This window comes from Theropithecus gelada, chromosome 5, assembly GCF_003255815.1.
Source record: "Theropithecus gelada isolate Dixy chromosome 5, Tgel_1.0, whole genome shotgun sequence".
Lineage (NCBI taxonomy): Eukaryota > Metazoa > Chordata > Mammalia > Primates > Cercopithecidae > Theropithecus > Theropithecus gelada.
Window position 1 is genome coordinate 4,536,876 of NC_037672.1, and position 21,775 is coordinate 4,558,650.

Sequence of the window (21,775 nt, forward strand, 5' to 3'; positions counted from 1 at the left end):
TTGCCCAAGACCATGAAGCTGGAAGTAAGTGGAGGAGCCAGGACTTGAGCCGGGCTGCCTGACTCGGAGCCGGCCCTCCGCAGAGCCACATGACCCTGAGGCCTGGTGTGCCCCAGTGCTCGGCTGTCATAGAAACCCTTTAAAGGCCCGTGTCTTTGCAGGTATACCCAGTCATGTGTTAGATGGATCCCCAGGAAGAACCCTGGCCAGTGGTGGGCAGGCTGCCCCAGTGCCCTGCTGGCTGAGAACCATGTGCTTGTAAACTTTATTTTCCATACAGTAGAGAAACATACAGTACAAGCGACACTGGGAATCTGTTTTACAGCAAAGCTCACAAATGCCCCTTGAGACACACTTGTTCCCTGGATGAGGGGGGTGATGCCCAGGAGCCCGCTTGCCTCTGGGCGGCACTTCTATGCGAGCAGCTGCTGCATCCCAGAGCTGCGTGGGAAGGGGAAGCCGGCTCAGTCCTCACACCCCACAGTTCCATGTCCACTGTCCTCTGCAGGCCGCCCCATGACCGTCTTGGGGAGGAGAAGCTTCCCCAGACAGCAGCCAACTTTCCACGTGCTCCCCGTGGCCTCCTGCCTGCCTGCGGAGGAAATCCTCACAGCAGGGCGGGGCTCAGCTCCACAGCCAGGGGGCATTCACTCAGTGCCTGCTCCGGGCTGGACTCCCCACCCCGAAGGGATCAGATGTGACCTGTCCTCCAGGGACCCCAGGCTGGCCGGCAGCAGCCCCGGCCCTACAGCTTGGTAAGTCCTGGGGCAGAGGGAAGCTGGGGCCTCAGGTCAGGTGGGCGTTTGTCAGTGGGGAAGAAGCTTGGCAGCCCAGACCTGCAGTAGGAGGGGCAGGAGCGGGGGTACTGCAGACGGGTGTTCACAGGGGCAGAGGCGAGAAGCTAGGAGAGGAGGGGACCTCCAGGGAAGGCAGTTTTGTGAATATCCCGAGAACCTGGAAGTGACTTTCAGGAGCATCTGTACAAGGGGATGTTGGGCTTCCCTCCCTGCACTGGGAGGTGGATCCAATACTCCCCAGGCGGAAATTCGGGCCCCTGGCCAAGCCCAGCCTCCGCTCTGCCCTGGACAGCCAGGAGAAGGCTGCCACCCTGCTGAGGACCAACGGTGGTCCTTCGTCCTGATCTCGGGGAGCGGTGCCCTCCGTTATCTGCAGGCTCTGGCGCGTGGCGCTGGAGGAATGCGCCCCCTCACATGACCACCTCGGGTGCGATGCTGAAGAGGAGGTCGTCGTTCCCCCGCCGCACCTCCAGCAGGAGAGGAGACTCGGTCAGCACGGCCTCCTGCAGCTCACTCGAGTCCACCAGAGGACGCCCGTTGACCTTGACGATGATGTCACCATCTTGGATGCCGCCTCTGCCAACAGGAGAGACAGGGTCACCACCCACAGCCTCCACAGGCACAGCCTTCCCAGGCCCAGCCCAGGGCGAGGCACAATCAGGGTCAATGACAACATTTCAACAAAAGTCGTTTCGATGGGAAAGAACAGTGCCCTGGCCCCAAAGCTCTCACACCAGAAGAAATCCAGTGTCACATGACAGGTAAACGACCTTTCAAACTGCTTCTCCCATGCCTCAGAAGGGAGGGTTCAAGCTCCCGCTGCAGCCCTTCTAGCTGGGCCAGGCACTCTGTCCCCTTGAGCCTCAGTTTTCAGGTCTACAGTCCTATGTGGAAATGTGCTTTGCAAATTACAAAGGCCCAGGGGCAGGTACTGCTGTTACCGCAGTTACGAAGACTTCTATGCGAGAGGCAGAGCTCGCGGGGCCGGCCTTCCTTCTGCATGAGGTTCACTGAGACCTCCCCACTGCCAGGAAGGAAGGTGATGGTACCGTGCTCAGCGGCGTGGGCACCAGCATCAGGACCCACACATGCTGGCTGTGTGACCTGGAAGAGTAACTTCTCTAAACCTCAGTCCCTCCATGTGTAAAATGGGTGAGGGCAAGAGCCTGCAAATCCCTGGCTGCAGTGAGGATTAACTGAGATGATGCATATGGAAAATCTTACACCATCTCAACAAGTTTTACTGCAGGCCTGCTGTGGGCAGGGCTCGTGTGCCATCTGTGCTCATCGCGGAAGGTCACGCAGGGCCTCCCACCCTCAAGCCTAGCCTCTGAGGACGCACAGTACAGTTGGCCCTTGAACAACATGGGTTTGAACTGTGTGGATCTACTTATACGTGGATTTTTCCCACCGCAGATGAAGAGTGAGGCTAAGGAGGGGAGGCGACTGGTTCAGAGCCCTTCCTAGGGGTGGGTCAGCCATGCCAGCGTGTGGTGGTGTCGCTGCACGCCTGCCTCAGCCTATGGTGTTGCAATGCTTAACATTTCTCTAGCACTGGAAGACTTCAAAGAAAGCAGTGCTTTATCCATTTCATCTACAAAGTCTCCGGGGGTAGAAATCCCAGCACTTTGGGAGGCCAAGGCAGGCGGATCGCCTGAGGTCAGGAGGTCAAGACCAGCCTGGCCAACATGGTGAAACCGTGTCTCTACTAAAAATACAAAAACACTTAGCAGGTGTGGTGGCGGGCACCTGTAATCCGAGCTACTCAGAAGACTGAGGTAGCAGAATCGCTTGAGCCTGGGAGGCAGAGGTTGCAGTGAGCTGAGATTGCGGCACTGCACTCCAGCCTGGGCAACAAGAGTGAGACTCTGTCTCAAAAAAAAAAAAAAAAAAAAGGCTAGATTATCTCCATTTTACAATGAGAAGGTGAGTTCCAGAAAGACCCAGGACTCAGGCTGGTCCGCAGCTGGTGAAAGAGTCTGGCTTAGAGCAGGCTCTTAGCCCAACAGGTACTCCTCAGTCTCTGCTTCTTGAAGGAAACGACATTGTGGACTTAGGATGGACACGGTCAGGGCTCTAGGGACCATTCAGCTCTCCAGCCTCCCCTGGCTTAGCAGACACACTAGAATTCACCTGCCCCTTCCCCGTCACTTTGCTGGGAAGCTCAAGGTCACATGAGAACAGTGGGGCAGTCCTAGCCCAGACCTCACACCTGCCCCATGCCTCCAGCAATCTCCCTGTCTCCTCTGGCAGAGCCTACCTCTGAGAAGGCGAATTCGGCGTAACCTCTTGCACGTAAATTCCACTGCTGACCTCTGGGAAATCTGGGTTGCTGGCCTTCAGCTCATCCACCAGGCTGGAAAGAGTCTGCTGTCAAGGCCCCTCCTCTGAGCCTTTGCCCAGCTCCTTGGTATGAAGCTGCCCCTCCCTCCCTCCAGCATCAGGCCAGAAGAGGAGCCTCCTCTGGGCCCCCACACTGCCCTGTCCCACCACTGGCCACTCTGTGTCCGCTACCAGATGTGCTTCTCAAGAGACATGTGGTAGCAATGGCTGGTTAGAAGCGTGAAGAGAGGAAAGAGTGGGTGGATAGGTGTGAGGAGGGACGGAAGGATAGATGGATGGATGGAAGAAGGAATGATGATGGATGGGTGGATAGAAGGAGAAATGGACAGACAGGTGATGCTGAGTCATGGAATGGACAGCCAATGCTGAGTCATGGAACGGACAGATGATGCTGAGTCATGGAACAGACAGACAATGCTGAGTCATGGAACGGACAGACAGAAGACTGGACAGAGGTGGGATAGACAGACAGATAAAAGAGACAGACAGAAAGAAACAAAAGATAAATTGGTGTACTGAATGTTGATTATAATTTTTTTCAAATGTCACCCCTAGATTAGCAGAGTTGGTGAAACAGGAGGAATGACAGCTTTAGGGACTGTGTTGTTCGAGGAAATGGTCGCTTGAGCATTCTTGAGTTCTTCCTAGGCTCCCAATGCAGTGACCTCTCCCTTCTTCAAACCTCGAAGCTCAACTTTGCATTTCCAGCCTCCCTTCTATCCTGCCCCCACTTCCTCTCCCCCAGCCCCTTCTTTCTTGCACTCATTCAGCATTTCTAGGCACCTGCTCTGCGGTGGACCTAGTATTGGGGCAGAGTGGAGGAATGAGCAGGTCACAGTCCTTGCTCCCAAGGAGCCGACAGCCGAGGAGGCAGGATGGGGTGGGGCAGTCCCAACACAGGTGATTCCGACACAGCAGGATGAGTTCAAGGCTAGGGAGGGAGGCCAGGGCTCTGTGTGCTACGAGGAGGCACCTTATCCCACTTGAGTGTCCTGAGAATGCAGAATGGTGTGCCCCCAAATTCATATACACCCAGAACCTCAGAATGTGACCTTGTTTGGAAATAGGACCTTTATAGATGTCATTAGTTGAAGATCTTGAGATGAGACCTTCTTGGTTTAGAGCGAGCCCTAACTCCAACGATGGATGTTTTCATAAGAGAAACAAGAGAGAGATGTGCACACAGATATTCAGAGAGAAAGAAGGTCAAGTGAAGACAGAGGCAGAGACTGCAGGGAGAGAGCCACAAGCCAAGGACACCTGGAGCCAACAGAAGCTGGAAGGGGCAAGGAAGTAGCTTTCCGTGGAGCCTCAGAGGCAGTGCAGCCCTGCTGACCCCTTGACTTCAGACCTCCTACTTCCGGAACTGAGAGGAAACACACTTCTGCTGTTTTAAGCCACCAGGCTTATAGTAATTTGTTATAGCAGCCACGGGAAAGAGATGGCGTCCTGAAAGAACAGAAGGAATCTATAAGGCAAAGAGGGAAAAGTCCAAGCACAAGGACCGGCCTGAGCAACGATCAGAGGCCTGAGTGCATTGGCCCATCTGGGCACCTGCAAGGAGCCGAGCACAGCCAGCCAGGGTCTGGAGGGAGGGCCAGGGTGAGGGACGAGAGGAAGGGGCAGCAGGGGACAGCACTCTTCAGATACTTGCCTTGGTGTGATCGTCCGCATCCGTATGCCGATGAAGCGCTTCTTCCAGTCTGGAAATGAAACATGGCGAGACTCTGTTAGGGCTGCTGCAAAAAGCCGCCACCCTCCCTCAGAGGACAGGCAGAGGACAGAAGTTTCCCTGCAGGACCAGGAAGCAGCAGGTGTCATTCTGCTTAAGCCAGCCCAGTCCCCCTGTAGTCCGGCAAAGCTGCCCTCCCCTGACCATCATTATGGAGCTGTGGGGTGTTCTCGCTCTAGTGTGCTCGCCCCACAGGTGGCTTCATGTCCACCCCATCCTGCATCCAACCATGTGAGCTCCAACATCTGCTCTCCCAGCTGAGCTCCAACCCAACCCCAGTGGCCAGCGGGGCTCTCCTTTCTGGCTTGCATACTGCTGGTTCCCCAAATGTTCCCTGCTTGGAACTGAACTCATCACCTCCCACTGGCCTTCCCCAAAACAATACTCGCTGCTAATGTCCAGTGAGTACCAACCATTTGCCAGGCCCTGTGGCTGGGGCCACTGCACACACACCTCACTGAGATACTGTCTTCATCCCCCGAACTGCTCCAATCTGTGACTCAACAGGTGTCTCAGACCCAGAAATAAACAAGAGTCAATAAATTTAGAATTTTCATTTTATATAAGAGTTCTGACCACAATTAGAAATCAACAATAGGTATCTGGAAAATTCCCAAGTACTTGGAAACTAAATAAAACACTCTAAATTACTCATCTTCAGATAAGTAAAAAGAGAAATTAGAAACTCTGTTCAACTGAATAAAAATGAATGTATAATATATTAAAATTCATAGGTTGTAGAGGTAGAGGGAAATTAATAGTACTGAAGTGCCTATGTTAGAAAATAAGTTTCAAATCAATAACCTCAGTTTCCATCTTAAAAACTAGAAAAAGACCAAATAAAACCCAGAATAACCAGAAGAAAAAAATAATAAAGCTAAAAGTATGAATCAATAATAAAGTTGAGAGTGTGAATTAATAATAAAGGTAAGAGTGTGAATCAATAAAGCTGAGAGTGTGACTCAAAGCTGAGAGTGTGATTCAATAAAGCTGAGAGTATGAGTCAATACTAAAGCTGAGAGTGTGAATCAATAATAAACCTGATAGTGTGAATCAGTAATAAAGCTCAGAGTGTGACTCAATAATAAAGATGAGTGTGAATCAATAAAGATGAGTGTAACTCAATAATAAAGACGCATGTGAATCAATAACAAAGCTGAGAATGTGACTCAATAATAAAGATGAGTGTGAATCAATAAAGCTGAGTGTGAATCAATAATAAAGCTGAGGCCAGGAGCGGTGGCTCAAGCCTGTAATCCCAGCACTTTGGGAGGCCGAGACGGGCGGATCACGAGGTCAGGAGATCGAGACCATCCTGGCTAACACGGTGAAACCCCATCTCTACTAAAAAAAAAAATACAAAAAACTAGCCGGGCAAGGTGGCCGGCGCCTGTAGTCCCAGCTACTCGGGAGGCTGAGGCAGGAGAATTGCGTAAACCCAGGAGGCGGAGCTTGCAGCGAGCTGAGATCTGGCCACTGCACTCCAGCCTGGGTGACAGAGCAAGACTCCGTCTCAAATAATAATAATAATAATAATAATAACAATAATAATAATAAAGTTGAGTGTGAATCAATGAAATCAATAGTATAAATCAATGAAATAAAGAATGTAAGTCAAAGAAACATAACAGTGAAAATAAAAACTAAAAGCTGATTCTTTGAGATCAATAAAATTGATAAATCTTTAGCAAGATTGATCATGACAAAAAGAGACAGTTTTCAATATCACGAATTACAGAGGTGACATCACTACAGATTCTAAAGATACTAAAAGAATAATAAGAGATCATTATGAACAACTTGACGTCAATGAATTTAATCACTTAGATAAAAGAAGCAAATTTCTTGAAATTTCCAAACCACCAAAGCTCATTCAAGAAGAAACAGATCACTCAAATAGCACTATATCTATTAAAGAAATTGAATTTGGAGTTAAAAAATCTTCCTACAAAAAAACTTCAAGCCCAAAAGAGCTCACTGGCGAATTCTACCAGATGTTTAAGGAAGAAGTAGTATTAATTCTATACAAACTCCACCCGAAAACTAAAAATGAGTGACTACTTCTAACCTCATTATCTGGATACAACAACCAGAAGAGAAAACTAGACCAATATCGCTCATGAAAACAGATACAAAAATTCTTTAAACAAATAAAATCCAACAATACATTAAAAAGGATAGTACAACCAGGCATGGTGGTTTATACCTGTAATCCCAGCACTTTGGGAGACCAAGGTGGGCAGATCACCTAAGGTCAGGAGTTCGAGACCAGCCTGGCCAACGTGGTGAAACCCCATCTTTCCCAAAAATACAAAAATTATCTGGGCATGATGGTGGGCACCTGTAATCCCAGCTACATAGGAGGCTGAGGCAGGAGAATCACTTGAGCCTGGGAGGCAGAGGTTGCAGTGAGCCAAGATTACACTACTCCACTCCAGCCTGGGGGACAGAGTGAGACTCCATCTCAAAAAAAAAAAAAAGGATAATACATCATAAATAAGTGATAAATGAGGTTCATCCCAGGAATGTACACTTGGTTTAACATTTAAAAATCAACCAATGCAATTTACCACATTAACAGACTAGAAAAGAAAACCATATGATCATCTCCAGAGATGCACAAAAAGCCTCTGACAAAATGTAACATCCATTCCCAATAAAAACCAGAAACAGAAGCGAACTTTTCAACCTGATAGAGGATCCCTATGCAAGTTTTTAGCTAGCGTCACACTCAATGGTGAAAGACTGAGTGCTTTTCTCTCCAAGATCAGGAACGAGACAAGGATGTTCACTCTTACCTCTTTCATTCAATATTTTACTGGAAGTTCTAGCCAGGCAAGAGAAAAAAAGCATTCAGATTGGAAAAGAAGAAGTAAAACTGTCTTTATTCACAGACTGTATAGCCATGTATGTAGTAAATCTGATGGAATCTACAAAAAAAGTTTCTAGAAGCAGTAAGTGAGTTATCGAGCTTACAGGATATCTTATGGTGAACATCCAAAAATCATTTTATTTTTTTATTTATTTATTTATTTATTTTTTTTGAGACGGAGTCTCGCTCTGCCGCCCAGGCTGGGGTGCAGTGGCCGGATCTCAGCTCACTGCAAGCTCCGCCTCCCGGGTTTACGTCATTCTCCTGCCTCAGCCTCCCGAGTAGCTGGGACTACAGGCGCCTGCCATCTCGCCCAGCTAGTTTTTTGTAATTTTTAGTAGAGATGGGGTTTCACCGTGTTAGCCAGCCAAAAATCATTTTAATTTGAATACTCTTAACCAACCACCAGAAACTGAAATTTCAAAGAATACATCATTTATAGTAGCATCAAAATTAAGAAATACTTACAAATAAATCTGATGAAAAATGCCCCAAAACCAGTACACTGAAAACTATAAACATTGCAGAGAGAAGTTAAAGAAGATGTAAATAAATGGAGAGGTATTCTGTATTCATGGGTCAGAAAAGTTACCATGGTTAAAATGCCAAATTTCCCCAAATTGATCTGTAAATTCAATGCAATCCCCATCAGATCATCAGCAGGCTTTATTTTTCTTTATATAGAAATTGACAAGCTTATTCTGAAATTCATATAGAAATGCAAAGGGTCTGAGGAACCCATGCAACTTGGAAAAGGAAGAATAAAGTCGGGGGACTCACATCACCTGCCTTTTAGACCTACTGTGAGGCCACAGTAATCGAGCCAGTGCAATACTGAATATTGGCCTGAAGACAGATAGCTGGAATGGCATATGGTCATTCTCTTTTTGACAACGGTGTGAAGGCACTTCAGTAGAGAACAGTCTTTCAACAGATGGTGCTAGAACAATTGAATTTCCAAGGCAAAAACAACAAAAACCCCCCAAACTTCGATCTATACTTTGCACTATTTAAAAATATACAAATTCAAAATGCATCGTGGTCCTAAATCTGAAACCTCAAAAAGTAAAACTTTTTGAAGAAATTGTAGGAGAAAAATCTTTCTGATCTTGGGTTAGCAAAGACTTCGTAGACACAACACCAAATGCATGACAAATTGGGAAAACACACTTCATCACAATTTACAAAACTTCTGCTCTTTAAAGACACTGTTCGGAGAATGAAAAGACAAGCCACAGACTGGGAGAAAATATTTGCAATTTGCTTATCTGATAAAGGACTCCTATCCAGAATGTAGAAAGAACTCTCACAACCTACTAATAAGAACACACATAACCTAAATGCTTTTAATGGGCCAAATATTTAAACACACCAAAGATGAACAGTTGATGAACAAGCCATGTGGGAGATGGGGTCAGAGCCGGCTGGTAAGCCTGACCCCTGGGTCCACTGGGTCCTGGAAGGCTTTGGATTTGATCTTGAATCACCAGACGTGATCTGCCTTTAGTTTTGAAAGGGCCTCTCTGGCTGTGGGAGGGTCTGTGGGGGATGGGGCAGCATCCGGAGGAACCCAGAGAGGTGATGGTCCAGGGCAGCGAGTGCCCCAGCGCTGGACCCGGAGGTGGAGGTGGAGGCGGAGTGGTGGCAAGGCCGGGGGTGGATGCGTCCTGAAGCCTGGACCAATGGACTCGCTGACAGCGGATGAGGTGTGTGGGGGACAGAGGGACAAGGCTGAGGTAACTGAGTGGGGATGGCAGCTGGGGCTGCAGGAGCGGGGTCTTGTCAGGTGCTCTGAGTGGGAACTGCCCGTGGACATTGGTGGGGCGGTCCCACAAGCAGCTGCCCGTCAGAGCCTGGAGTGGGAGGGGCCAGGCTGGAGGCGTAAATCCGGGGGATCACTCTCTAGCTGGCTTCTAAATCCAGGGCATGGGATCCTCAACAGGCCCCGCACAGCCCACCTGAGACATCGACCCTTCCCGCTCCCACTGCCTGCGAGTCCCCTGCAATCTCCAGAGCCTGCCCCCTCCCTTCCCACAGTCTCTGCCAGAGGTGGGTCACCTCCTCAGAGAGGTCTCCTGCCCCCTCGTGCAGCCCTCACCCTCGAGGCCCCAGCCCTGCCCCGGCCTCCTCCCAGCACCCCTCACTCTTATCTGTGGCATCTGGGGGCATTTTTGTGGCCCGTCTCCCTGCTAGAAGGAAAATGGGAGGGAAAACGGGAAAATCTCTGGCTCACAGCCCACAGGAGTCCAAGGCACAGAGCCGGCACTTGAACAATGCCTGTGGTCCCGTCGGACTTAGACCCACCGTGCGGTTGGGAAAGCAGAGGCCCGGTAATGCCTCTGGGCCGGAGCTGAGGAAAGCGACTGGCTGTGCTCAGGCTAGGAGACTCTAAAGCCTCTTCTCCTTGAACTTAAGAGGTGAGCAGAACACACACCAAGCACCAGGCCACCAGGCTCCCTGCCCATCCTGCTCCCGGCCCTGCTGCTGCCGGGTGGCTGGACTGCCTCGGCCAGCCTTTTCCACTATTGGGAAGGACTCAGGATGCCACCCAGCACAGGGGCCTGAGACCAGGGGACCTTATGGCTTCTGAGACCAAGTGACCCTGTGACCTCTGAGACTGGGGAACACTGTGACTTCTGAGACCAGGGAAACTTATGGTTTTTGAGACCAGGGGTCCCTGTGACTTCTGAGAACCCTGTGGTCTCTGAGATCGGGGAATCCTGTAATGTCAGAGATCTGGGAACTCTGTGATGTCTGAGACCAGGGAACACTCAGAGAGACCTGTCGCTGTCCCCTCCCCTCCCTACAGCTCTCCCTTGGCTCGTGGGCCACAGGATAAATGAGGGGTTTACCCCCCAGGCCAGAGGTCTCCCACCTATGAACTGCACTGTCCCCCATAATCCACAGAGGGGCAGATGCCCACAAACGGCCCTACTCCATGAATCAAACACCCCACATCACCCCATGTGGGGCTACACTCTGGTCCTAAGGCTGGCTGGACCCCAAGACCTCCTGGGGCTCCCCCAACATGCATGGTGGCCACTCTTTACCCTGAAAGCCCCCCAGAGGCCTCTGCACCCCACCCCCAGACAAGAATAAGAAATGTACTTAACATCTCCTTGATTTAATAAAAAGATGGTTCATTTCAAAGAACTTTAGATTAACTGGGTTTGGATCATTGCATTTTATTAAATAAAAAAGAAAAGAAGTACAAACACCAGTCAACTTCAGAAGGATTTTAAAATTGCAAATGTGCCATGCCGCTAAGGTTTATCAGGCTCCTCAGTCTGTGCTGTTCTTGGGGAGGGGATACAGCTCTGAGGACAGGGGATGTCTCCCAGGGGGTCTGGGATGAGGTCAGCACTAACTGGGACAGTCCCTGTAAAACAAAGGAGCAAACCCAGGCCCTGGCAGGATCCTGTCTCAGAGGAGAAAGAGAGAGGCAAGAAGGGAAGAGGACACTATCATCCACTTCCAAGTAAAGTCACCTCATAGCTCAGTGTGTGCAAACTGCAGCTCTGCTAATTTCCAGTAAGGAGGCTGAAGTCAAAGGCACCCATGGAGAATGGGATAATTCAACAGGAAAGGCTCGGTCATTAGGGAAAGGAGCACGCTAGGACGGGTGTGGGTGCATCCCTGAATCTAGTTCTGAGCTTCCTAGAAGCCAACAGGAAAAGGGCTCAAGAGATTAGATGGTCCTCACTGTTCAAGAGTAGAAGACTTCAGCTTCTTTGGGCAAGACAGGCTCTGCCTGGCTCCAGATTGTCTTCCCATAATGGACACGGAAGGACAATGGTGGCTTCCTCAACAGCAGCTCTTCATGTGACTAGCCCTCATGGCACCGGCCTTGGCTGCACTGGGGTCCATGTGCTTGGCTGACAGGGTCATGGAGGAGGGGGCAAACATGAGGAGGCCCCCTGCTCTCAATGAACTGCCAGTGAGGGGGCTGGGAGGAGACATCAAAGCAATGTGGAGGTGTGAGTTGCTGAGTCAGGCCTGGGTGTTGGGCAGGAGGTGGGCATGGGAGACACAATGGCAGGAGGGAGACGCTCACTAGGGCTGAAGAGAAGGCGGGGAGGTGGAGGCCCCCAGGAAAGGCCCTGTGATTGGAAGCATGGCCCTGCTCTGGAAGGTGGCTGCAACTGCTCACTTGAGGAGGCAATGGGTGTGCTCTTACCTGGGAGAGTTGCCTAGTGCCCTGGCGAGACCTCTCCCAGATGGGTGCTCATGGCAGTCTAGGAGTGGGCAGGGTGGGCTGGGCATCCCTTTTGGATGGGGGTGAGGAAATGGGGGCTTGGAGGAGGCTTACTTCCAAAGAGGGGTATTGGACTCTGCTCCCCTGGCATAGAGGATATTCTACCATGTGATCTGCATGGGCCACAGGCTGGAAGAGAGAGTACTCAGGAGTGGGTAGACGGATGGAAGAATGGATGAACAGGGAAAGAGGGACAGGTGGGTGGACAGATGGATGGATGGATAGGTAGACAGGTGAATGAGTGGGTGGGTGGATGGGTGGAAGGAAGGAGAGAAAGAAACAAAGGAAAAAAATAAAGGAAGGAAGAAATGGTGGACAGGTGGGTGAATGGCTGGACAGGTGGGTGGATGAGTGGATGAATGGATGAGTAGATGGATGGATGGATGGATGGATGGGTAAATGGATGGATGGTGGATGGATGGATGGATGGAAGAATTGGTGGGTGGAAGGATAAATGAGTGGTTGGTTGAATGGATGGGTGGATGGATGGATAGAATGGATGGATGATGGACAGGTGGATGGATGGGTGAATGGCTGGGTGGGTGGGTGGGTGGATAGATGGGTGGATGAATGATGGATAGGTGAATAGATGAATGGGTGAATGGTTGGGTGGATGGGTGGATGGATATATGGGTGGATGGACAGATGGGTGGATGGATGGATAGGTGGATGGATGAATGGATGGATGGATAGATGGTAAATGAGTGAATGGAAAGATGGGTGGGTAGATGGATGGGTGGGTGGATGGATGGGTAGATGGGTAGAAAGGTGTGGGTAGATGGATGGTGGATTGATGGGTGGATGGATGGATGGGTGGATGAGTGGGTGGATGAATGGATGATTGGATGGATGGTTAGATGGATGGATGGGTGGGTGGATGGGTGTGTGGGTGGATGGATGGTTGTGTGGGTGGATGGGTGGGTGGGTGGATAGGTGGATGAGTGGGTAGATAAATGGATGGATGGGTGAATGGATGATTGGATGGATGGGCGGATGGATAGATGAGTGGGTAGGTGAATGGATGGGTGAATGGAGAGACAGATGGATGGATGGGTGGGTGGATGGGTGGGTGGGTAGATGGATGGATGAGTGTGTGGGTGGATGGATGTGTGGGTGGATGGGTGGGCGGGTGGATGGATGGACAGATGGATGAGTGAATGGATGGGTGAATAGATAGATGGACGGGTGGGTGAAAGGATGGATGGATGGACAGATGGATGGATGGATGGGTGAATGGATGGGTGGATAGGTGGGTGGATGGGTGAGTGGATGGATGGATGGATGGACAGAAGGAAAGAAACACCTGACAACTAAGGAGCAGTCCAGATGAGAGCAGCTTAGGGACTCCAAGAAGCTGATGGTAGAGGCTGAGATTGGAGATCACCAGCCAAAAGGAGACAGCCTTGGAGGGGCAGGGGGTGAACCTGACCATGAATTGATGATAGGCAGGGGGAAGATCCTGAAAGAGGCTGAGGATAAGCTGTCCTGGGGGTCTCAAAGCTTTGGGGTGGGCAGAGAGGACCTGTCCAGTAGTGAGCAAGGTTCACCCAGCACCTCTGATGGGCCTTGGTCCCAGGACTGGGGTGCTAAGGGGCTGTAGCCCTGGGAGAGTACCCCCTGCCTCCGGCCCCCTCCAGGTGAGCTCTTTACCTTTGATCTGCTTGTCTTGGAACTCTGTGAGGAACTGTGTGATACGGTCCGAGGGGATGGCAAAGGAGATGCCAGCCGTGACCTTGAGCGTGTTGATGCCAATGACCTCGCCATCCTGGGCAGGGAGGTAAGAGCAGGCATTGGTTGGAGGAACCCAGGCAAACCCCTGCCCACAAAGCACTGTGTCCGCAGCTCTGTTGCTAGAGGCTGACCCCGGCTGTCAATCCCCCTACAGCCCCCGACTCCCCTGAAAAGGTCATTCTCAGGATCAGAGCTGGCTCAGTGACCCCCACCTCTCCAAATCCCGGAGATCCCCCTTCCCATCCCTGGAGAGTATTTCCAGGGAAGCTTGCAGCTTGGGCCTGCCCCCAGGCTCTGGCCACTCTGCCTCTAAGAAGCAGGGCCATGGGACCAGGGACACTGCCAAGCCATGTTTGGAGGGACCGAGAGAGGCAGGAACATGGTGAGGCGTGTCGGGGACTGAGACCATGTCTATCCCTTCCTTCCAGAAGTGGGGGGCTGACAGGTGGGGCCAGGGGAGCTCCTTGAGCCCCATCCCTCTCTTTGGTGCCCCTCCCAACCTGCCCTGCCCCCCATGAGGCTGGTGCCACCTGGGCAGGATCTGACCTGGCCCCTGGGAACCTCACATTCAGGCCCGCTCCTGGAAAGGAGCCCCACCCTACAGCCTGGCATATACCCCTAGCACTGCCCTCCCAGCCAGGGCCTGGCCAGCTCATCAGGGGACCCTCTGGGGCCTGGGACAGAGCTTTGGGTCAAGGCACCCTTTGTCCTCCTGGTCCCTGGAAGCTCAGGAGGCAGGAAGAGCAGCCAAGTGTGAGATCCAGTAGATTGAGTTCTGTGTCCACCCTTGGCCCTCTGTGCCCATCGCTACTGCCTGGACCACGTGGAGCAGCCTCCTGGGCCTGGCTTCCTGGCCTCCAGCCTAAACCACACACACGAGCTTCCTTGAAGCCAGGGCATGCCCTCAGCCCTGCCAAAAGCCTGGGAGACATCTCGGGCACACAGGGTGAAGCCCCATCTGCACACGAGGCCTGAGGCAGCAGGACATGGGCCACCAGCCCTTTCATTGTCCCCTTGTCTGATCTCCCCCTCCCTAAACTTCCCCCAGTGCTCATGCTGTGCCTTCTCCCTGGGATTTCTTCCTCCTGTGCCCAGTCCTCTTCAATCTCCAGCGCTGTTGTGTGATGCTCACCTCCACGAAGCCCTCCCTGATCTCACATCAGCTGCCAGGTCTTCCTGCCCAGCATCCCTCCAGAGCCATCTCATGTGGCTCACATGGTGCTGGGCCTTGTTCACACCTGGGCACCTCCCCCGCCATGGACAGGAGCTCCAGGGGTGAGACTATCCGGTTCTTCAGGGCCTAGGAGCTCTGAACTGAGCTTCCTGGTTTATTCTGGAAAAATCTCACCTGGGATGAGGCTGAGCTTGACTTTGAGGCTCAAGACACAACTGAGAAGGGGAGAACGAGGGTGCCCCGTCATCCTGTGTGTATACCCAGGGCAGGGAGGGCTGGGGTGAGCAGCCCCACACCTGCGTCTCCCTTGCCCCAGCTCCCCTGACAGGCACACGCTCCTGGACTGAGCTGCTGCTCGTGGGTGAGTCCTCACTCCTGGCGGCCACCAGCATCCCTGAGGCACTTGGGGCAGCCCTGGTCTTTCCTCCTTCCAGGCCTCCAGCCCAGCTGCACTCCTGATAGTTGGTGTTAATGTTCTAGGACCATATTGTGGGGCCTGTCCCGCCTCAAGGCTGAGCGCCCCCATGTGAGAAGAGCCCCAGAAATCTAGAGATTTGGGCTCTAGGGGACACTTACCAGGTTCACCAGCGGTCCCCCGGAGTTCCCGTACTGCAGGGGGAGGAAATAGCATTAGCGGTGCCTGACCCCGCCCGAGGGTTCCCGGAGCTCCTTCTTCCAGCTCTACCTCTAACCAGTGCAGAGACGCATAAGCAGATCTCATCCTCAGCAGCATTGAAAGGCCTCAGTGCTGTCCCCGTTTCACAGATAAGAAGGCCAAGCCCACAGAGGCCATGTGGATGGCCGCCTGATGACCGAGGTCTGACTGTTACTGTTCTCTGCACAAACCATATACTTTGGCATCTACACCCTTGAGGCCGGGCAGCACCACCTGGTGCATGGAGAATGGAGGTGCTACTTCCTATCCTGCTGGCCTGGGGGACCCCCTACAAAGACTCAGATTCCAGCCAAGCGCCCGAGTCACGGCAAAGCTGGATGGACGTGATCTGCGGCATCTGCGTGAAGTGCTTTGTGGATGCTAAAGGTGCCAGCAACATAATCACAATAATAATGACAAGCAGCGTTGGCCAGGGTGTGTAAGCTGGGCAAAGGTGTTTCCAGGCCATGGCCATGCCTCTGTTTCTCTGAAAGGCTGCCCGAGCGAAGACAGCAGCCTCTGACTCCCAGGGTGACTGGCATCCTGGGGTGGAAGTCACAGGAGTAGAGCTCCACTGAATGTAAACAGAGAACTTTCTAGCAAGTGGATGTGTCGAGTGACAGAATGGCTCTGGGGATGGGGGCAAGCCGAGTCAGAGACTACCTTGAGGTTGAGGTCTTGGGCACAGATGGCAGGTGCCCCGGCCTCCCGTCCCTGGGACTCACGTTGATGATGGCGTCTGTCTGGATGTAGTCCATGTCGGAGTCCCGGAGGCCCAGCTCCCTGCCCTCCCGCTGGGCAGTGCTGACGATGCCCGTTGTCACAGTGTTCTGCAGGGCGAAGGGACTGCCGATGGCCACCACAAACTCCCCAGGCCGCAGGTCAGCCGAGTGGCCCAGCAACAACACAGGGAGCTTTTTCTAGGAGAGGGAAGAAGACACAGAGAGGGAGGCTTAGCCGTCTACGTTCAGTGGGGACCGGAGTCAGATCCTGGCACGGGGGGTCCCAGAGAAGGCAGGCACATCTGTGCAAAGCCGTCAGGACTGCGAAGGCTCAGGCAGGTCACCAGTGCAGACCAAGACCAGGGCAGCCCCGTGCTGAGACCCAGGGCTGGAGTCCATGGAACAGAGGCTCAGCTGTGCCAGGGAGCAAAGGTTCCCCCAGGGCAGGCATGGGTGCTCATCATGGGCGGTGCACACAGGGTGCAGCTGACCACAGCCTCCAAGGTTATTGAGCCCAATGATCTGATGGCCACATGTCCTCTAAAAATCTGGTAAAAGCTGCAGACACCTGGTAAAAACTACTACTGCATATGCACCACACACAAACTGACGCATTTGATGGAGAGAGATCTGCGGGTTCCCGGAGCCCAGCTAAGGACTCCGGGAGCCCCGGTTCGAAATCCTTGATCCAGTTCAGTCTCATCTTCCAATACAGACACACGGGGACTCAGGCCTGGAGAGGTGAAGCCACCAGCCAAGCTCCGCTCCCGCCGTGCACGCTGAGACACCTGCACACTCCTGTTTTGCTTTTGCGTGGGGCCAGCGGAGCCCGTCTGATTATCTGACTCTGCAACTAGGCTGGGAGCTGGGAGAGCAGCCGGGCTCTGTGTTCCAGAAGCTGCGTGGTGAACACTCTGAGAAGGTGGTCCCCGGTGCTTGTTAGAAGGTGCCGAAGCACAGATGCACACGTAACTCGGGGAAGGCGGTTCTGTGCTCGTACCCACATCAACTTCCTGGTTCTGGTTTTGCACCCATTACCTAAGATGTCACCATTGAGGGAAGCTGGGGAAAGGCTCCTGGGACCTTGTGGCACTACCCTGTAGCTTCCCGTGGGTCTGCGATCCGCCAGGTCGCATGAGCCTCACCCCAGCTCAGGAGATCAGTGGGGCAGGACCCCATGCCTCTGACCCTCTGGACGGCTCCCCTCCACCAGGCCACTGGTCCTTCTCACCGTTTCAGTCCTCTTCCCTTTTACGATACACCATCATGTCAAATGAGAAAGTTTCTAGCTTTCAATACGAGGAGAAAGCTACCAATAACGGGGGCGACGTGCAGCCCCGCGCAGGATTAAAGGAGCACTTGGTGGGTGGGTGCTAGTGAGGGAAAGGCTCAGGCCGCTCCTCTATTCTCTGTGCCGCTGGGGCTCAAGGAGCTTCAGACAATGGCAGAGAGAACCCCAGGTGGCGGAACCAGGCCTGCACATTGGAAGGCGAGGACCCGGAGAGGTGACATTTTCCATTGCTGACCAGCCGAAGAGGCAGAAATAACAACGTCTGAAACTCCGGGAGGCCATGAGCTGGGGAGGGTCGGCCCATCCTCCCTGCACCCAAGGAGGGTGCACAGGTGAGGCTGTGAGCTGGGGAGGGTCAGCCCATCCTCCCTGCACCCAAGGAGGGTGCACAGGTGAGGGCTGTGAGCTGGGAAGGGTCGGTCCATCCTTCCTGCACCCAAGGAGGGTGCACAGGTGAGGCCGTGAACTGGGGAGGGTCAGCCCATCCTCCCCGCACCCAAGGAGGGCGCACAGGTGAGGGCTGTGAGCTGGGGAGGGTCAGCCCATCCTCCCTGCACCCAAGGAGGGTGCACAGGTGAGGGCTGTGAGCTGGGAAGGGTCGGTCCATCCTTCCTGCACCCAAGGAGGGTGCACAGGTGAGGCCGTGAACTGGGGAGGGTCAGCCCATCCTCCCCGCACCCAAGGAGGGCGCACAGGTGAGGGCTGTGAGCTGGGGAGGGTCAGCCCATCCTCCCTGCACCCAAGGAGGGTGCACAGGTGAGGGCTGTGAGCTGGAAAGGGTCGGTCCATCCTCCCTGCACCCAAGGAGGGTGCACAGGTGAGGGCTGTGAGCTGGGAAGGGTTGGTCCATCCTCCCTGCGCCCAAGGAGGGTGCACAGGTGAGGGCTGTGAGCTGGGAAGGGTCGGTCCATCCTCCCTGCACCCAAGCAGGGTGCACAGGTGAGAGTCAGGAGCCTTTCCCATGGCTCGATTTAATGCTTAGGGGCTAGGAGGGCGTTTCCCACCTCAGGTCATAGCCATAGGTGCTGACCAGGGCCTGCAGGACGTGAATCACACTAGCTCTGCTGGCAGCCATTTGCCACAGGTGGCTGGTGGGGCATCCTGCTCAGCCCCACCTGGACACCACTCCCCCAGTCCTGCCAGCATTCCGCCACAGCCGCCAGCAGGGGACAGACAGACCTGCCCCTAGTCTTGCTCTCCTCTTCCCATGGGGGTCCTTGAGCAGGGTTTGCAAACTGGCCCAAGGCCCAAACGCCGCTCGTTGCCTGTTTTGTGAATCAAGCTTTACTGGAACACAGCCACACCCACCTGTGCAGCTATGGCTGCGTTCTTGCCACTGCAGAGATGCATGGTTGTGACAGACCACAGGGCTTGCAAAGATAAAATATTTACCATTTGGCTTCATGGAAAGTTTGTTGGCTGGGCACCATGGTCATGCCTGTAATCCCAACGCTTTGAGAGGCTGAGGCAGGAAGATTGCTTGAGCCCAGGAGTTGCAGACCAGCCTGGGCAATACAGCGAGATCTCATCTCTACCAAAAATTTAAAAATTAGCTAGGTGTGGTGGTGCGGGCCTGTAGTCCCTGCTATTCGGAAGGCCAAGGTGGGAGAATTCCTTGAGCCCAGGAGTTTGAGGCTGCAGTGAGCTGTGGTTGTGTCACTGCACTCCAGCCTGGGCAACAGAGTGAGACCCTGACAAAAAAACAAAAAAGGAAGAAAGAGGGAGGAGGGAGGGAGAGAGGAAGGAAAGGGAGGGGAGGGGAGGGAAGGGAAGGGAAGGGAAGGGAAATTTGGGGGCTGGGCACAGTAGGTCATTCCTGTAATCCTAGCACTTTGGGAGGCCAAGGCAGGGGGATGACCTGAGGTCAGAAGTTCAAGACCAGCCTGGCCAACATGGTGAAACCCATCTCTACTAAAAATACAAAAATTAGCCGGGGGTAGTGGCAGGCACCTGTAGTCACAGCTACTCAGGAGACTGAGACAGGAGAATCACTTGAACCTGGGAGGTGGAGGTTGCAGTGAGCCGAGATCCTGCTACTGCACTCTAGCTTGGGTGACAGACCAAGAACCCGGCTCAAAAAAAAAAAAAGGGCGGGCGCGGTGGCCCATGCCTATAATCCCAGCACTTTGGGAGGTGAAGGCGGGAGGATCACCTGTGGTCAGGAGTTCGAGACCAGCCTAACCAACATGAAGAAACCCCGTCTCTACTAAAAATACAAAAAAATTGGCTGGGTATGGTGGCACGTGCCTGTAACCCCAGCTACTCGGGAGGCTGAGGCAAGAGAATCGCTTGAACCTGGGAGGTAGAGGTTGTGGTGAGCCGAGATCTCCAGCCATTTCACTCCAGCCTGGGCAACAAGGGCGAAACTCCGTTTCAAAAAAAAAAGAAAAGAAAATTTGCCAACTCCTGTGCTTGAGCACACCCCTCAGTGGGTTTCCTTGTCTTTAAAATGGAGGTGCCCCCAGACTCAGTAGCAACTGTGAAAGGGCTGAAAAGCAGGGAAGGGTCCCCATTAGGGGAACTCCTTGGAACCATTAAATCTCCTCTCCCTTGATGGGGCAAGAGGAAACCCCCTTTACAAAAGACTTCATCACAAATGCTGTAAACTTTCATTCAGAAAGAGAGGAAGCCAAATTCAAACCAGCCAAGGTGAACTTCCCAGCCCGAGGGAAGCTCCGAGTCCAGCGCTGGTGTGAGACATGGGACTCAGTGACCTCATGGCATGGGGAGGCCGCATGTAACTCGACTCTGGTCCCCAGGGTCACATAACCATGGCATTGGGCAAGACAAGAACAAGCTGGAGGGAGGCTGGGGTCCTAGCTGAGCGGGCCAGCCCTGCTCTAGTGCACTGCGATCTTGGGCGAGTTACCTAACTTCCAAGCCTCAGTTTCCCCATCTGAAATCCCAAGATAATGAGGGCCGTGATATGGCTTGGCTCTGTGTCTCCACCCAAATATGTGAAATTGTAATCCCCACGTGTTGGGGGAGGGGCCTGGTGGGAGGTGATGGGATCATGGGGGCAGACTTCTCCCATGCTGTTCTCGAGGTAGTGAGATCTGACGGTTTAAAAGTGTGTGACACATCTCCCTTCACTCTCTCTCTCTCTCTCTCCAGCTCTGCCATGAGAAGACGTGCCTGCTTCCTCTTTGCCTTCCGTCATGAGTGTAAGTCTCCTGAGGCCTCCCGGTCGTGCTTCCTGTATAACCTACAGAACTGTGAGTCTTCATAAATGACTCATTCTCAGGTAGTTCTTTATAGCAGTGTGAAAATGGACTCATACAGGCCCTTTCCTCCCAGGCCTGGGGTGAGAATTAGAGGAGTGCAGTCAGCGCCCGGCTGAGAGCAGGCCTTCCGGAAACAGCTAGTGGAGGAACAAGAGGATTCTGGGGGCCTCAGTGCAGGCCTCTGGTGGGTCAGCTGGTGGGAGGTACAGATGTGAAGGTGGAGGGATGGGGCCCCTGTCCCAAGTGTTCCCTACGGCAGCCCACTGGCCTCCACGCCCACACCCAGACGCCATCCCACGGGGCAGGTGCATCCCCAGTCGTGGGCCCAGGTAGGAAAGTGAAGCACCTCCACGGGGTGTGATACGGGACCACAGCCCACCCACTGTCGGCTGCACGCTTCCTGGCTCTGTCCTGCATCTAGTGGCTCGGGGAGCACAGGGTAAGGAGTCCAAAGACCTGGGCTCCAGGTCTTTTCTGAGCCGTGACCCTGGGCCAGGTGCCAGTCCTCCCTGGGCCCGGGTTCCTCCCACTGACCGATGGAAGGTGAGGCTAGCTCGCCTCTGGGGTCCGGCGTCTGGGAAGAGGCCGCCATGCCCAGCCCCAGGTGCTTGTGCCCCTCCGTCCACGCCCACCCACCTTGGGATGGATCTTGATGGTGGCGATGTCTGACTTCTTGTCGATGTCTTTGATGGTGGCCTCATAGGAGTCCCCATTCTGTAGCTGCACCTTGAGCTGCTGCCTGCCCGAGGCAGCGTTGTTGCTGGACACCACGTGGGCATTGGTGATAATCAGGCCGGCCTCTGACATGATGAAGCCAGAGCCGCTGGACAGGGGCACGTTGCGGCCAAACAGCGGGTGTCTGCAGCCAGGGAGACACAGGCAGGCGTTTAGGGTGGGGCTAGGACGCAGGAGAGTTGGGTGCAGCGGCGGGGCTGGTCAGCGAGGAGCAGAGCCAGTGTGCGCCTGACAGAACACAGGT

At 53.4% G+C, this 21,775-nt stretch overlaps 1 protein-coding gene across 2 annotated transcripts in view; it reads right to left on the reverse strand.

The window, feature by feature from the left end:
• Nucleotides 1–238: 238 nt before the first annotated feature.
• The window catches only part of HTRA3 (HtrA serine peptidase 3), a 38,324-nt gene continuing 16,787 nt past the window's right edge, over nucleotides 239–21,775 (reverse strand). Inside the window, exons 3-9 of one of the 2 annotated variants that reach the window (XM_025385480.1) lie at nucleotides 21,433–21,655; nucleotides 16,285–16,479; nucleotides 15,481–15,513; nucleotides 13,650–13,764; nucleotides 4,795–4,843; nucleotides 3,058–3,153; nucleotides 239–1,373 (exon numbers count right to left, since the gene is read on the reverse strand). In XM_025385480.1, the coding sequence (XP_025241265.1) occupies nucleotides 1,208–1,373; nucleotides 3,058–3,153; nucleotides 4,795–4,843; nucleotides 13,650–13,764; nucleotides 15,481–15,513; nucleotides 16,285–16,479; nucleotides 21,433–21,655 (877 nt within the window). In that variant the 3' untranslated portion in view covers nucleotides 239–1,207. Of the gene's footprint in view, nucleotides 1,374–3,057; nucleotides 3,154–4,794; nucleotides 4,844–10,909; nucleotides 11,691–13,649; nucleotides 13,765–15,480; nucleotides 15,514–16,284; nucleotides 16,480–21,432; nucleotides 21,656–21,775 lie in introns of those variants that run through there. The other variant, XM_025385481.1, reaches the window with a different exon arrangement.